This window comes from Somniosus microcephalus, chromosome 15 (genome assembly GCF_052327205.1).
Source record: "Somniosus microcephalus isolate GS21.2 chromosome 15, FLI_Smic_1.0, whole genome shotgun sequence".
NCBI classification, from domain to species: Eukaryota; Metazoa; Chordata; class Chondrichthyes; order Squaliformes; family Somniosidae; genus Somniosus; species Somniosus microcephalus.
This window is the reverse complement of record NC_141001.1, coordinates 69,140,304-69,158,025: the sequence shown is the minus strand read 5'-3', so window position 1 is coordinate 69,158,025 and position 17,722 is coordinate 69,140,304. Positions and strand designations below refer to the sequence as shown.

The 17,722-nt window shown below is 43.4% G+C and overlaps 1 protein-coding gene across 2 annotated transcripts in view; it reads right to left on the bottom strand.

Annotated features, from left to right (window-relative positions):
* The window catches only part of znf143b (zinc finger protein 143b), a 103,259-nt gene that overhangs the window by 2,708 nt on the left and 82,829 nt on the right, over nucleotides 1–17,722 (bottom strand). For both annotated transcript variants that reach the window (XM_086007978.1, XM_086007979.1), the window contains exons 11-15: nucleotides 16,581–16,760; nucleotides 12,160–12,384; nucleotides 5,846–6,000; nucleotides 3,818–3,979; nucleotides 2,054–2,236 (exon numbers count right to left, since the gene is read on the bottom strand). In XM_086007978.1, the coding sequence (XP_085864104.1) occupies nucleotides 2,054–2,236; nucleotides 3,818–3,979; nucleotides 5,846–6,000; nucleotides 12,160–12,384; nucleotides 16,581–16,760 (905 nt within the window). The remainder of the gene's footprint in view (nucleotides 1–2,053; nucleotides 2,237–3,817; nucleotides 3,980–5,845; nucleotides 6,001–12,159; nucleotides 12,385–16,580; nucleotides 16,761–17,722) is intronic.

Here is a 17,722-nt window from a genome sequence, read left to right as displayed (position 1 = left end):
GTGTTCCATTGCTGACTGACATCACCTGAGCTTCGCCAGGGCTCTGAGGTAGCGCCTTGCTCCTCGGTGTGCAGCACCTGATTTAGCGCTCCAATCAGCTCCAGGGGTGATAGAAGCCAAGTTTGCAGTCGGAGGCAATAATTAACGCCAGGCACTAAACTTTGCAATATTGAATTTCTCCCCCTAAGAGAAAGTATCACCTCCCCTTGACATACAATGGCATTACCATCGCCGAAACCCCCACCATCAACATCCTGGGGGTCACCATTGACCAGAAACTTAACTGGACCAGCCGCATAAATACTGTGGCTACAAGAGCAGGTCAGAGGCTGGGTATTCTGCAGCGAGTGACTCACCTCCTGAACAATGTTCCCTTTAAATATTTTTGGATGTGCGGCCCATTCAAAATACCGCGCATGTGGTTTTTCCCCATTTTCCCAGTGAGCCGGTTGCGCAGGAGTTCCAGAATGCTGCGCAGCTTAAATAGAACATTGCTCCTGACTCCCCAAAGCCTTTCCACCATCTACAAGTCAGGAGTGTGAGGGAATACTTTCCACTTGCCTGAATGAGTGCAGCTCCAACTACACTCAAGAAGCTCGACACCATCCATGACAAAGCAGCCCGCTTGATTAGCACCCCATCTACTACCTTAAACATTCACTCCCTCCACCACCGGCGTACCGTGGCTGCAGTGTGTACCATCTACAAGATGCACTGCAGCAATTCACCAAGGCTTCTTCAACAGCACCACCCAAACCCACGACCTCTACCACGTAGAAGGACAAGGGCAGCAGGCGCATGGGAACACCACCACTTGCAAGTTCCCCTCCAAGTCACACATCATCCTGACTTGGAAATATATCGCTGTTCCTTCATCGTTGCGGAGACAAAATCCTGGAATTCCCTACCTAACAGCACTGTGGGAGCACCTTCACCACATGAACTGCAGCGATTCAAGAAGGTGGCTCACCACCACCTTCTCAAGGGCAATTAGGGATGGGCAATAAATGCTGGCCTTGCCAGTGACGCCTGCATCCTGTGAATTAATTTAAAAAAGAGAGATCAGCAGTTCCCATCTTTCGAAAATTCAATAACTATCTGGGCAATTGACAGTTTTATTCAGGGGACTTAATGGAGATTGGTAATCTAAAACATGCAATGGAGTGATCAGATTGTCACCTGGCTACAGCTACCTGCAAAATTCAAATTAATTTTGTTATATGATCCATCCTCAGAGCCCCTTCTCACCTTTGCTCTAGTGTCACCTACCCCCCTTCAGCCAGAAAGCAAGGACAAGATGAAAGAAAAGAGGGCCGTCTTTGCCAAAGGATTCACTGTGGCTTTAAACCTACATGGAGCAGATGGCTGTTTCAAATCACTAACCATACCACCAACATTTGGAGGCTACTGGGAAGAAGTCAAAAATGAGACTATAAACGCTAAGGGATGTAGGACATAAAATTCCATTACATTGATATTACACACAGATAACCAATTGCATAACACAGAGAACAGTTGTAACAACCACCATTTTCCCTCTTCTATCCTAGATTATAACCTATGTTGTTTTATCACAAATCACTAAACACTAACAATTAGAGTGGAAATAAACTGCTGTGCATTATCAGTCAGATTACAATAGTCCTTTGATTTGGAAGGAACATAAGCAATAAACACACAGCTTATCAAACTTTATTGGTACATAACATACAATATAGGTAGTCACTTTTCCCCTCCCCGTGGTCAAAATACTGGCAAGTGTTCAATGCCAACATTGCGACAAGGTTTGAAAGATAAAAGAACAAAGTTAAAAGGGGCCGAGAAGAGACAAAACTGTCAATATACACAAGCGTGTTGGACTTCAACATCAAGTCATTGAAGGCTCAGCGCACTGGGATCTGCAGTACAACACAAAACTATCAGGTCTTCTATTTTTTGGATAATTTTATTTAATCTTACTTTGAACAAAACCTACGTTAAATAATTACAAATGTTGGTTGTGTACATCACATGCATTTGGTTTTTATGTAAAGATAGAACGTTCAAAACCCACCTGCACAGCAATTTGAGTGCCGTTTGCTGTAGCCAGTAACGTAACTGGTCGCGCTCCTCCAGTCACTAAATGATGCTCATGGTGCTGATGGGTAACCATTTTTTCCACTTCAACAGATGCGGCCTGTAGTGCAGCTATAGTAGTCTCACCTCTCATCACACAATCTGGTGTCACTATAGCCAACTTTAGGAAAACAGGTGCTTTTAATTAAATATCAGAATTTACAAACCATGTACTCTCAGATGCAGTTCATTCCATTTAATACATGTAGATTTAATTATGATCTTTAGTAGATTATTTTGAATTACGCTGACAATTAATCAATTGTAACTGATTATATTTCAACAGAAATTTAACTAGAGTATAATTGGCCTGCCAAAGACAGCTGCTAGTCAATGGTGACTTATTCCACATGCATCTGGTCTAGTGGGTTGGAACCTATTCTGCAGATGATTGCTAATATTGTTAGGATAAAACAAAGCACTTATATATATTCAATTCAATAGCAAAATACTGCGGATGCTGGAAATCTGAAATAACAACAGAAAATGCTGGAAACACTCAGCCATCAGAAGGGTCCCCGACTCGAAACGTTAACTCTGTTTCTCTCTCCTCAATGCTGCCTGACCTGCTGAATGTTTCCAGCATTTTCTGTTGTTATTTCACTTATATATATTATTGGCTTAAGTATTGTTTGTTAAGCTATTGACATGTAGTAAATAAATCTCTTTCACAAGGCAGAGAACAAGGACAGTCTGTGTTTACTACAATTTAAAAAAAAGAAACTAAAGCAGGTAGGGTACTGATGTGTCATGTTGGAATTCCAAAATGTGCCTTCACAGGTTTGTACTGCTCTCACCCACACACCAAGTTTTCAAATCTCAGTTAAGCCCTCACGGCTAGGAGATGAACAGAGGCCTGACAGTTTGCAAAAGAAAGAAGAGGAAGAGTGACCCTGGTATCTTCCCACAGACCTGCTTGGAAGCTGGTCTCCAGTCAGCCCTTTAAGTTGGAAAAAGTATATGACACAAGGAGAGCTTGAGGAGGCTTGAAAAAGAAAAAAGTATGAAAAAATGATATCGTTTATATAGCTTAAGTCCAGTGGCGGAGCTAGGTTTGACTGACTGGGAGGGTCAAACTTGAGATTTGGCCAACTTGGCAGGAAGGGGATCGAGCTGTGAACTGGGGAATACTGACATACCCAGTCCAAATGCTGAGCCAGGAACTGCACCGACTTGCAGGCTGAACCTGGAGGCCGAAGACAAGTGACAGAGGTTCATGGGAGCAAAATGGAGGCGGTCTCGTGTTGGCCAACCTCAGAATGGTTTTGGGGGGGGGGGGGGGGGTCATAATCCCCCCCGAACCCACTACTGCTCAAGTCTATATTCTGTATTTAGATGTGTGGTGAAGATGTAGTCTCAAATTGTACTTCTTTTCAAAGTTTATTTTGGTCACAACAGACCAGTACAGCAGGTAGAAGGGAAATCTGACTAAGAGGATCTTTTTCCACAGTGTGAAAAGACTCCAATATAGACATATTGATATATGTGGGTGCAGGTGGTTTATTTTGTTTTGGGAAAAAGATGAGAGAAAAAAAAGAGAGATTTTAGAAAAAAAAACTTTCACAATTACATAACAGTTAGAAAACTTCCAGCTGGTCTATGCACAAGTCTGGCCCTTGGATTACCAACGGTTAGAATAAAATGTTATCCTGAATGCCACTGATTTCAAAAATAATAAACATACAAAACAAAACTCCTTTACCTGTTGACCATCTGAACCATCTGTTGTCACCATTGTAACCGAATGAGTATCTTGTGTGGAAATAACTGCATCATGTGTAGGGACCGTGATGGTAGTGCCATCCTGTGTTACCATAGTTATAGTATTGCCGATCCCTTGCAGATCTGTCTGAGATATGCTGACCTGAAAGAAACAAATAAAGCTGGTTACAACTTTTAACATGCAGAGCCGAGAAGTATTTTTTACTAGTTCATTTCTGAGGACATTGCATATGGGGAGTGAAGACCAAGTGTATGTAGACGTCAGGTGAAGTATGGGTAGAGGGCAGAGAATAATTTAACCAGGGTGCACACATGCAATTTAGTTATAATTACAATCTCATATATTCTGTCCTTATTTATATGTAATACTTTATTCTGTCATTATTTTTACGTAATAATTTAATTGTACATTATCCTTTATAATTAAACAGCAAAACTTACAGCAATTTGGAGAGCAGAGAAGTAAAACTGGTTGGAGCAGAGGAGTCTGAAAAGCTAAGATATGCTTAAGAATTTTTAATAAATATAACTCAAGTGCTTAATAAAAAGTGGGAACCTACAACAGGACAAAAAACAGCCAAGAGACCAAAACTGAATGAGCCTCAGGAAAGGTGATAGAAATAGTATGATAGGGAAAGAAATGGTGTTACTTCCTGCAAGTACACGAATGCACACTATATGTAAGACTTAGTATATTAGCCTAGCTCTGGTGCAAGTGGAAGATCGGTTAGAGTAAAATTCAATTCTACAGAAGGAAGTTTCAACTCTGTCACTTGTAAGGAGGAACCTGAAGTAGTTCCATAGTTTTTTTCCAGGAATTCATCCAGAGAACCATACACTGAACTAATTACTCCCTCTGCTATGCTACTGTACAAAATAGTGTGAAGAATCTCTTTCTCCTCCCCCAACCCCATAACATAGACTACAGAAGCAAGGGGGAAGAGAGAGCTAGGATTGTCAATTTTAAAAAATGTTTTCCGAACAAAGTTTAAAATTATTAGAGTAAAGCTACCACCATGGAAATGCCTGCAATACAAACTATACATACTGTACTCTCAGGATGAATCAGCTACCCAAATGTTAATCCCTTCTGCCTCAGCAGGGACAAAAGAAATTCGAGTACAATAGTTAACATAATTCCCAGCTAATTCTCTTTGTAGTTGGTCCAAAATGTATTAGAAACCAGATTTATCTAGTGAAGTTTTAATTAGTAGTAAACAAACACTGTTTTTTACATGCTTCAATTACACCACATTCCTGGAACCAGAAAAGCTTTGAAATTCAGGCCCAGTGTAACTGCAAACTGGGTTGGCACACATATGCAATGTATAAATCTAAGAGCTTCCTAAGTGAACAGTATGGATATTTTACAAAGTTATACATTCAGTTCTGATCATCATACTTAAAAAGGGTATGTTGTAATCGTACTACAACTCAGACACAATCGAGGTCAGTATTTTTAGTATGCCAGGGCAGATTGAGTGGAGCTGCCTAGTCACACTGTAACTCTCAGCACTAAAACTCCACGCACAAAAAACTTTGCACAATTAAAATAAAGTACTTGTAGCAAATGGAACAAGCTTGGTTTTTGCTCTAAAGATATCTTTCCTCCATTCTTTTAGGTCCCCCTGAAGCATGCCCTACACTTTGGCCAAGTGGAAAAAATTGTCAAACTGCAGCTAAGCCTTTGCCATTGCTGTTCTAGTGCATGTAAACTTGACAGCAAGACACAGAGTGAGTTGCCCGCTGATATTTTTATCCTTCCAATGAGGAATCTCCAGCAGTCTGGCAGGTGTTGAAAATTGCACACATTTTAATACATAAAATATTTTCATAATTTTACTTTTATGGTCTCGTTGCAAGAATACTTACTGCAGTTGAACTAAAAAAAATAGATAAGGAAACACACAAAAAGAACACAGGCTGGAAAAGAACAGGCAAAAGAAAAATAAAGTTGGACTCGACAAGGACCCCCAAGATGGAAACTTGAATTCAGTCTTTTTCTTACCTGTTGTTGCGTACCATCTTGTGCAATAAGAGCCATATGTTGACCTACATTTGCTTGTGTGACTGCAGTAACTTGTCCAGACAGCCCATTGTCTTCTTCTACTCCTGTTACATAGGTAATTGGCTGTCCCTTAATAATTTCATCCCCAGAAGTAACTTTTGAAACAAAATAGGACATACACAAAATGTTATCACTTGCTTCTACTTTGGGAATGAACTTAAAAAATACACACAGGTTAATTTAAAACTACTAATGTCACATCTAGAGTCATTGATGACATTTAATTTCTTGCACGAAATGCATAAATAGCAAATGTAACACTGCAGTTGACTTTAATAATTTTATTCTATGGAGATTAGTTTTATTTTCATAGGCACAAATAAAAATTGCACTGCCCATGTGTGAAAACAAGACTTGCCACAGTGCTCCAGAAACGTCACAGGAATAATCAAATATTTAAACAATTGCTGAAATGGTTTAGTGGCTAAATGCATTGCATTTTGTGGTATTAAACCATATAGACCAAGAGTTCACAGATTCAATCACTGGTCGGTGCTCAGTTTGCTGCTGTCAGGGGGAGAAGTAGCTGAGGCTCCACTCTAAGTACCAATTATGATAACCGCGAGAGAAAAAGGAGGAAATAAAAACTGCTGTCTTTATAAAAAAAAAGCTTATTTTTGTTCTTACAAAAATTAATATAAATTTGAGGTGCACAGATTAGAATTTTCATTGGTAGCAATAAGTTACCAGGTTTATCTTCTAATTTATTCATGCATTCAATCATACTTGTGAGTTATGATCTTTTGTAATCATAACCTCAGTTATATTGCTATTAGTACAGTAGAATGCCTTTTGACTTTTTCCACTCTTGCTAATCTCCACTCCTGAAGGCTTTAAGTCCTTGTTGGTGCCCGATTCCACAGACCCTTTGTTATGCCAACTAAGTGGCCATTATTTATGTGCGAGATTTGGCAGCAAGAGTCAAAATGCTATCTGAACTTTGGGGGGGGGGGGGGGGGGGGGAGGCGGAGTGGAGGATACCACAACCAAGCCCAATCCTGTCCTCACCAGACATCCACACATGAACAGTTCCTCCAAGAGACTCTGGACAGCAATGCTGAACAGAACCCTAGCTGATTTTCCCCATCCTAACCCAGGGGTATGGAAGGCAATTACAGTAGCCCTATTACCAACGATGTAGGTAAAAAGAGGGAGGAGGTCCTACAAGCTGAATTTAGGGAGTTAGGAGCTAAATTGAAAAGTAGGACCTCAAAGGTAGTAATCTCTGGATTGCTACCAGTGCCACGAGCTAATAAGTTTAGAGAGAGTAAGATAGATAAGCTAAATACGTGGCTTGAGCAGTGGTGCAAGGGAGAGGGATTTAAATTCTTGAGGCATTGGAACCAGTTCTTGGGGAGGAGTGACCTGTACCAAGGGGACGGTCTACACCTGAACTGTGAGGGAGCCGATGTCCTCGGGGTAATATTTTCTAGGGCGGTTCGGGAGGATTTAAACTAATTTGGCAGGGGGATGGGAACCTAGATAGTGGAAAGGAGGGAAGTCATACGAAGTCAGAAATAGATGGTAGAAAGGTGAGAAGCAATAAGCAAAGGAGAGAAACACAAAGGGCCAAACTAATTCATAATGAGAGTGGCCTGAAGGCTTTGTATCTTAATGCTAGAAGCATTAGGAACAAGGTGGATGAATTAGTTGTGGAAATAGAGGTAAACAAGTATGATTTGATTGGGATTACAGAAACGTGGCTGCAGGGTGGGCAAGGCTGGGAACTTAACATCCAGGGATATACAATATTTAGGAAGGATCGGCAAAAAGGTAGGGGAGGTGGGGTAGCATTGCTGGTAAAGGAGGGGATTAATGCAATGGAAAGGAAGGATATTAACTCGGATGAAACGGAATCTGTATGGGTAGAAATGAGAAATAGCAAGGGGAGGAAAACGTTAGTGGGTGTGATATATAGGCCTCCAAATAGTAATATGGAGGTGAGGGAAGGCATAAAAAGGGAAATTAGAGAAGCGTGCGATAAGAGCACAGCTGTCATCATGGGTGACTTTAATTTACATATTGATTGGACTACCCAAATTAGTAAAAATTCTGAGGAGGAGGAATTCCTGGAATGTTTTCGGGACGGTTATCTGGACCAATATGTTGAGGAGCCGACTCGAGATCAGGCCATTTTAGACTGGGTATTGTGCAATGAGAAGGGACTTATCAACAATCTTCTTGTACGAGGCCCCTTGGGTCAGAGCGATCATAATATGATCGAGCTCTCAGTCGAGATGGAGAGTGAGGAAATTGAATCAGAGACTAAGGTCCAGAACTTAAATAAAGGGAATTACGAGGGTATGAGACGGGAATTGGGTAAGATTGATTGGGTGGTGTTTCTGGGGGGATTGACAGTGGATAGACAATGGCAAGCATTCAAAGATAGAATGGAAGAATTCCAGAACATGTTTATACCGGTTTGGCATAAAAATAAACCTAAAAAGGTGGCTCAACCGTGGATAACGAGGGAAATTAGGGACAGCATAAAATCAAAAAAAAGGGCATATCAACTGGCAAAAAAAAGCACCAGACCGGAAGATTGGGGGCAGTACAGGATACAGCAAAAGAGGACAAAGGGATTAATCAGGAAGGGGAAAATAGAATACGAAAGTAAACTTGCAGCAAACATAAAGACAGACTGCAAAAGCTTTTATCGGTATATCAGGAGGAAAAGACTGGTAAAATCCCAAGTCGGTCCCTTGCAGTCCGATTCGGGAGAATATATAATGGAGAATAAGGAAATGGCAGACCAATTAAACTCATACTTTGGTTCTGTATTCACAAAGGAGGACACAAATAACCTCCCAGGAATATCGGCAAACATAGGGACTAATGAGAGGGAGGAGCTGACAGAAATTAGTATCTCTAGGGATATGGTGTTGGGTAAGTTGAGGGGACTGAAGGCCGACAAATCCCCGGGGCCTGATAAACTACATCCTAGGGTACTTAAGGAGGTGGCCCTGGAGATAGCAGATGCTCTAAGGATCATCTTCCGGAACTCCATTGACTCGGGAACAGTACCCGTGGATTGGAGGGTAGCTAATGTTACCCCAATATTTAAAAAGGGGGGTAGAGAGAAAGCAGGGAATTATAGACCAGTAAGCCTTACATCGGTTGTGGGCAAAATGCTAGAGTCCATTATTAAGGATAAAATAGCGGAGCACTTGACAAATGGGGAAAGGATCGGACAGAGTCAACATGGATTTACAAAGGGTAAATCGTGTTTGACTAATCTGCTGGAATTTTTTGAGGAAGTAACTGGTAAAATAGATGGGGGAGAGCCAGTGGATGTGGTGTACCTTGACTTCCAGAAAGCCTTCGATAAGGTTCCACACAAAAGATTATCATGCAAAATTAAGGCTCATGGGATTGGGGGCAATGTATTAACGTGGATAGAGAACTGGCTGGCGGATAGAAAACAGAGAGTTGGAATAAACGGCTCGTTTTCGGAGTGGCAGGCAGTGACCAGCGGGGTGCCGCAAGGATCTGTCCTGGGACCCCAGCTGTTCACAATATATATAAATGATCTGGATCAGGGAATTGGATGCAATATTTCCAAATTCGCTGACGACACTAAGCTAGGAGGAGGGGTGGGCTCTGATGAGGATGTCAGGAGGCTACAGTGCGATTTGGACAGGTTGGGGGAATGGGCGGATACGTGGCAGATGCACTATAATGTGGATAAATGCGAGGTTATCCACTTTGGGGGTAAAAACAGGAGGGTAGATTATTATCTAAATGGCAATAGATTGGGAGATGGGGAAGTGCAGAGGGACCTGGGTGTTCTTGTGCACCAGTCACTGAAGGAGAGCATGCAGGTGCAACAGGCGATTAAGAAGGCAAATGGTATGTTGGCCTTCATATCAAGGGGGTTCGAGTATAGGAATAGGGATACCTTACTACAGCTGTACAAGGTGCTGGTGAGACCGCATCTGGAGTATTGTGTACAGTTTTGGTCGCCCCATCTGCGGAAGGATGTTCTTGCCATGGAAAGAGTGCAGCGGCGATTCACCAGGCTGATACCTGGAATGGCAGGAATGACCTACGAGGAGAGATTGAATAGTTTGGGCTTGTACTCACTGGAGTTTAGAAGATTGAGAGGGGATCTCATCGAAACATATAAAATTATGGCAGGCCTGGACAGGCTGAATTCAGAGAGAATGTTTCCAATGGCAGGGGAGCACAGAACCAGGGGCCACAGTCTAAAAATAGCGGGCAAATCATTTAAAACAGAGATGAGGAAGAATTTCTTCACTCAAAGAGTGGTGAGCCTGTGGAATTCCCTGCCACAGAGGGCTGTGAAGGCTAATTCAATAAATATTTTCAAGAGAGAATTGGATATATTTCTGAAGGCTAAGGGGATTAAGGGTTACGGAGAAAAGACGGGGACGGGGTACTGAACTGGTAAGATCAGCTAAGATCTCAGACGAAGATCAGCCATGATCTCATTGAATGGCGGAGCAGGCTCGAAGGGCCGAATGGCCTACTCCTGTTCCTATCTCTATGTTTCTATGTTTCTATTACCCCCCCCAACTGAGAATAGTTAACAGGCACAGATTGGGGATTCAACCTGGAATCTTCCTGGTCTGTATGGCTTAGCTATGTACTACTCGACAGAAAGATTGGTGCAATGTGTCCAATTCTGGGCACCACACTTCAAGAAGGGCATGAAATCTTTGGCGAGGGTACAGAAGAGATTTACTAGACCAGTTCTAGGGATGAGGGATTGCATTTACGTGGATAGACTGGAGAAGCTGGGGTTGTTCTCCTTAGAGCAGCGAAGGCTAAGAGGAGATTTGTTAGAGGTGTTTGAAATCATGAAGGGTTTAGATAGCGTAAATAAAGAGAAATGGTTTCTGTAATGATCAGTAACATGTCATTCTAGAATGGTACACTAGGTGGAGCTGTATGTTTAGTAGTGGGCTACCCACAAGGCAGTAGTCAAGATGGATGCCTGTACACTAGTCCACATGGCTGAATAAATGACTAGCTCAAGCTAGCTGTTCATAATGAAAACGTCTATTTATTTATGAACATAACAGTTTCCAATGGCTGAAGGGTCGATAACAAGAGGCACAGATTTAAGATGATTGGCAACAGGAGGAAAAACTATTTTTTAACGCAACGAGTGGTTAGGATTTGGAATGCACTGCCTGAGGGGGGTGGATACAGATTCAATAGTAGCCTTCAAAAGGGAATTGGATAAATACTTAAAGGAGAAAAAAATTGCAGGAACATGGGGAAAGATGGGGGAGTGGTACTAACTGGATTGCTCTTCGAAAGAGCAGACTTGATGGGCCGAATGACCTCCTTCTGTGCTGTACTATTCTATAATGCCATAATAAATGCGGAGTAATGTTATATCAGTCACCTGTGCAATAACGTAATACATTTTTATATTACTTAACTGAGAGTTCACAAAACAATTTACATAACCATTTGACATGAAAGTGGTTATTTTTGTAAGAGAAAGCAGATAACAACAACAACATCTATATTTATGCAAATCCATAGTTTATAGTGGCTTCAAAATTTCCCTTTCTCACTTTGGTTGGTGAAATCATCCCACAATATAAGAACCAAGTGGTTTCAGCAAAGTTCAGTACCTTCTGCTGCAGGACCTAACATAAATGAGGTATTAACAAGTAAAAGCTGAGGTTTGTGGATATTTTGTTTGATCCCTCATGTACAAAGAGAAGAAAAAAAAATACAAATTCACATTCTCTCACGCAGAGTGGATATGCTGACCAGTTTAAAAGTATAACTGCCAAAACACAAAATGCTAAAAAAAACAGAAACTCATTTATATAGGACAATTCATTAGCCTCATACACAAACAATTCCTTCATTGTGCAAACAGTATGGGAATTCTTGCAAGTAAATGCTAAATTCATTCAAAAGGTCAGTATCATGGTGTAGTTAACCAGCTTGTTGTAGAAAGGAGATTTGGTACCAGTTTACATTGTGCTGATACGAGTATGAAATCATGACCAAATCAGCAGCCCAGAGATAGGGAGGCCAAAATTATCACCTTTATGAGGGGATGTGAATGATTAGAGAAGTGGAGGGAAATTATTGCCAATTTGATCAACCTCTCAGCTTATGTTGACTTTTATCGGTGCATACTTTTTCAGAGTTTTGCGTAAAACATGGGTTTTTTAGATTACACATGAGTATTATAAAATACAAAAATTGACCTGTGACAACCGCTCATGGATAAAAATGTTAAAACATCACAAAATTGTGCTCACCATCTTGCGGCTCAAAGAAAGTCTCTTCTTCTTCAGTTGGCTCAGTGTCCCCATGTGCAGTTCGCTTATGCATTGCCAGTGTAGAGGTCTGTTTATATGTTTTGCCACAGTGGTTACAGTTGTATGGTTTGGATGTGTATGAAACTACATGGTGTTTATATAAACTGGAGTACTCGGTGAAGCGCTTGTCACAGCCAGGTACAGTACATACATAAGGCTTCTCTCCTGCACAATATAAATAAATAAAAATAAGTCACAATTACATAACAAAGATAAAGGCAGCAATAAAAAGGAAAACCTAATGTAAAATGCCATATGTAAATTGCTATATTAAAGCACATTCTTATAAAATCCTTTTTGCCATTTAACAGCTTGAAAGGAGTGAAGAGCCATAAATGCAGCAGAATGAGTATTTTGTGGTAGCAAGCCCCATTTTTCTCTTCCACTTTATTACAAAAATAAAAGCAATTTACTGAAGCACTGTGCCAACTACATAACGGAGTTGGCAGATTCTATGCCTTATATTAGAGGGGTCCAACATGCGGCCGTGAGGCCAAATCCAGGTTACAAACTCTTTTTATGCAGCCCCTGAAGCCTTTGCCGAGTGCTTCTAATCTATGGTTGATTAAAGAATGCAGTGATTATTTGCATGAACATTTTGAGGTCCTCTGCACATGTGCGTGGTATACCGGGGCGAAGGTGCACAGTTCCCAACAGTCGCAGCCTGGGGGGGGGGGGGGGAAGAGGGGGAAGTGAGAGAGGATTGGGGGGGGGGCGGGAGGAAGGAGAGAGAGAGGGGGGGAGGGGGAGAGAGAGAGGGGGGGGAGGAGAGAGAGAGAGGGGGGGAGGGAGAGAGAGAGGGGGGAGAGGAGAGAGAGAGGGGGGGAGGGAGAGAGAGAGAGGGGGAGGGGAGAGAGAGGAGAGAGGGGGGGAGGGAGAGAGAGGGGGGGAGGGAGAGAGAGAGGGGGGGGAGGGAGAGAGAGAGGGGGGGAGGGAGAGAGAGAGGGGGGGAGGGAGAGAGAGAGGGGGGGAGGGAGAGAGAGAGAGAGAGGGGGAGGGAGAGAGAGAGGGGGAGAGAGAGAGGGGGGAGGGAGAGAGAGAGAGAGGGGGGGAGGGGAGAGAGAGAGGGGGGAGGGAGAGAGAGAGGGGGGGGAGGGAGAGAGAGAGAGGGGGGAGGGAGAGAGAGAGAGGGGGGGAGGGAGAGAGAGAGGGGGGGAGGGAGAGAGAGAGGGGGGGAGGGAGAGGAGAGAGGGGGGGAGGGAGAGAGAGAGGGGGGGAGGGAGAGAGAGAGGGGGGAGGGAGAGAGAGAGGGGGGAGGAGGAGAGAGAGAGAGAGGGGGGGAGGGAGAGAGAGAGGGGGGGAGAGAGAGAGGGGGGAGGGAGAGAGAGGGGGGAGGAGAGAGAGGGGGGAGGGAGAGAGGGGAGAGGGGGGGAGGGAGGCAGGAGGGAGGGGGAGAGAGGAGGGAGGGGGGACAGAGGGGAGGGAGGGGGGAGAGGAGGGAGGGAGGGAGGGGGAGAGAGGAGGGAGGGAAGGAGGGGGAGAGAGAGGAGAGAGGAGAGAGAGGGGAGGGGGAAGGAGAAGAGAGGGGTCGGGAGAGCGAGGGAGAGATGGGGAGGGGGAGAGATGGGGAGGGTGAGAGATGGGGAGGGGGAGAGGGGGTAGAGAGGGGGAGGGGAGAGGGGGTAGAGAGGGGAGGGGAGAGGGGAGAGGGGAATGAGAGGCGATCGGAGGTCAGGAACTCCGGGGAAGGGGTGGGGGGGGGAGGTAAAGAGCACCGAGGGCACAGTGGGGTTGGGGGAAGAATGTGATTCGGGTCTAAAAGGGGGGTGGGGGGGAGGAATTAGAGCGAGAACGTAATCCAGATAGTAAGACGGAGCACGTTTTTCCAACCCCACCCCTTTACACCCACACTACGCTGTCCCTCTCCTCCCCCTAGACCTGGTTGATTTCTCGGAAAGCTCGGTGCATGTGTGGCAAGTGACATTATTGGACAGGACAAAATCTGGAAGTCATTACTCTGTCACTATTTACTTCATACCCAATAAACCTGTTAACAATTCGTGACCCACACACAACGCCCCATCTACTGGGTGGTGGGGCGGGAGGTCAGGAACTTGTTGGAGGAGAAGGTCATGAACCCGGGTGGGGTGGGAGGAACTTGGGCAGGGGGAGAAGGTCAGAAACCTGGTGGGGTGGTGGAGGTCAGAAACCTGGCAGGCGGGGATCAGAAACTTTTTTTTTAGGGGGGGGGGGGGGGAGGGGGTCAGGAACTTGCTTGGGGAGAGACGGTCTTAGCCCGCAAGAGTGAATCCTGTCTGTTCTAAGTGAGCTCTGTTCTGTCTGGAGTAGGCAGTCAAAATGGCTCGAATTATACTTTGCCAAGTAACTGATTACATAGGCAGGGAGGATCTAATTACACATCTATATTAATTACTTGGATGAAGGGACCAAGTGTAATGTAGCCAAATTTGCTGATGATACATAGAAACATAGAAGATAGGAGCAGGAGTAGGCCATTCGGCCCTTCGAGCCTGCTCCGCCATTCAACGAGATCATGGCTGATCATCCAAACCCTAGCACCCGGTCCCTACACCGACAGCCATCCCACCCAAGCCCTATCCCCGTAACCCTGTAACCCCACGTATTTAATCCCCCCTAACACTAAGGGTCAATTTTTATCATGGCCAATCAACCTAACCCGCACATCTTTGGACTGTGGGAGGAAACCGGAGCACCCGGAGAAAACCCACGCAAACACGGGGAGAATGTGCAAACTCCACACAGACAGTCACCCGAGGCCGGATTTGAACCCGGGTCCCTGGCGCTGTGAGGCAACAGTGCTAACCACTGTGCCACCGTACAAAGATAGGTGGGAAAGCAAATTATGTGGAGGACGCAAAGAATCTCCAAAGGGATACAGATAGACTAAGTGAGTGGGCAAAAATCTGGCAGATGGAGTTTAATGTGGGAAAATGCAAGGTTATCCACTTTGGTAGGAAAAATAAAAAAGCAAATTATTATTTAAATGGGGAGAGATTACAAAATGCTGGGGTACAGAGGGATCTGGGGGTGCTTGTGCATGAATCACAAAAAGTTAGCATGCAGGTACATCAAGTAATTAGGAAGGCAAATGGAGTGTTGGCCTTTATTGCAAAGGGAATGGAGTATAAAAGTAGGGAAGTCCTGTTACAACTGTACAGGGCATTGGTGAGACCACACCTGGAGTACTGCGTACAGTTTTGGTCTCCTTATTTAAGGAAGGATATACTTGCATTGGAGGCAGTTCAGAGAAGGTTCACATGGTTGATTCCGGAGATGAAAGGGTTGTCTTCTGAAGAAAGATTGAGCAGATTGGGCCTGTACTCATTGGAGTTTAGAAGAATGAGAGGTGATCTTGTTGAAACATATAAGATTCTGAAAGGGCTTGACAGGGTAGATGCAGAGAGGGTGTTTCCCCTCGTGGGGGAATCTAGAACTGGGGGGCATAATTTCAGAATAAGGGGGGGGGGCACCCAGTTAAATCGGAAATGAGGAGGAATTTCTTCTCTCAGAGGGTCGTGAATCTTTGGAATTCTCTTCCCCAGAGAGCTGTGGAGGCCGGGTCATTGAATATATTTAAGATGGAGATAGACAGTTTTTGAAAGGTAAGGGAGTCGAGGGTTATGGGGAGCGGGCAGGGAAGTGGAGTTGAGGCCAAGATCAGATCAGCCATGATCTTATTGAATGGCGGAGCAGGCTCAAGGGGCCAAATGACCTACTCCTGCTCCTACGTCTTACGTTCTTATGTTCCTGTTATAGTAATTCCTCCCTTTCCAGTACTTTAGTCTTGTTATTCAAAAATTCAAACCTGACATTCAGCCTGTGTGCAAGTTACCTCTACAATGGAGTTATGAGACTCAGCTCCCCTCCCATTAAACTGCAGATTTAAAATGCTGGCAAATTCTTGAGTGAGCACTACAGACTATGGTTACAGGTTACAAATTAAAAATTCACCCTTGCATTGTGCATTCCAATTGATTATAATTTCTATTAAAAAAATCTCTTCTAGACTTTAAAAAAGTAAAGAAACTGAATGGGAGGGAGGAGTTCAAATCCAAGCACATCTTATCCCTGGGCTGTTGTTGTGTGCCTCTTAGTAAATGACTCATTGACTTAAATTGGTTGAGGCCTGAGAATAGGCTATGCACCTTCTCACCCATAGGTGATGTGTGACCTGGGAAGACTGTGGAGAAACAAAAAGAGAGCTCAATATGGAGCCACCTCATCCCTAAGAAGCATTCAAGAAAAATTACTTTTTTTTGCCATAAATAACAAAAAAGCTTAAACAGATAGTTGAATAGATAATCTGCTCTGTTAGGTAATACATTAATCATTAATCAAGCTTTAGGAAATGACCAGCAGCAGTTTGCTCTGATTGATACCTGTGTGTATCCTCATGTGGTTCTTGTAATTGGTTGCACTAGCAAAGGCTCGTCCACAGCCTGCCTCTGGGCAGAAATATGGCCTTTCACCTGTGTGAGTCCGAATATGCACTTTACGAATATTTGATGTGGTGAACGATCTGCCACAGCCTTCAAAAGGACATTTAAATGGCCTTTCACCTGTTTGTCAGATACAATGTAATTTGAGTGAAACAAAAACAGGGCACATCACGTGCAGTAAAGCATTTGCAATAGTTGGTCAACATTATTATAGTAACTAACATTTAGCATATTTATAGTTATGCACATGTATAATTGAAAGCCATCTTAGAATGACAAGAAACTGTAGCACAAAAATTCTGCCACGCGTTTGATGCAAGACATTTCTGATTTACTCATATTTCAACCTCCTCAAAAGACAATTTAAGGTCAAAGCAGTAAAACAAAAATATAAAAAGGTAGCATACATTTTATTTGCTAGACAGTTAAGTGTTTAGTTGAATGTTTAGTTGGCCTAGACATTTTGCTCCCATTTACTTTTTAATTTGGCAAAAGTTGTACTAACTGTAAAAACACAAGACATTATTTGAAAAATTGGGACTGTTCTCTTTAGAACAGAGGGGATTAAGGGATGATTTGATAAAGGGGTTTAAAGTTATTAAGCGATGGGACAGAGTAAATGACTATTTCCAGGGATTAAGAGGTCGCGAACGAGGGGGCATTGATAGATAATAAGATTAAATGTAAAAAAAAATTACAACAGAGAGCAGAAGAAACCTTTTACAAAGACTTGTGAGGCTGTGGAACGCAATACTAGAGTTAGTGATTGAAGCAGAGACCATGTCAGCATTTAAGAATAGATTAGATAGTTGGTTAAAGGAAAAGTCAATAAAAGGATATGGGTACATGGGGAGCATAGCAAATTAGAATGACTGCTCATGTGCAGGATATACATCAACATGGACTGGTTGGGCCGAAGGGTCTGTTTTCGTGTTGAAATTTCTATGTAATGTAATGTTCGTTTATCTTTGTGACAGTAACAGTCCATCAACGCTGGTCTGAAACCCAAATGGAGTGGCTCAGTGATGACTTCCTCCAATTCCTGGCACCGACACAATCTGTGCTTACAAAGCATAGTGCAG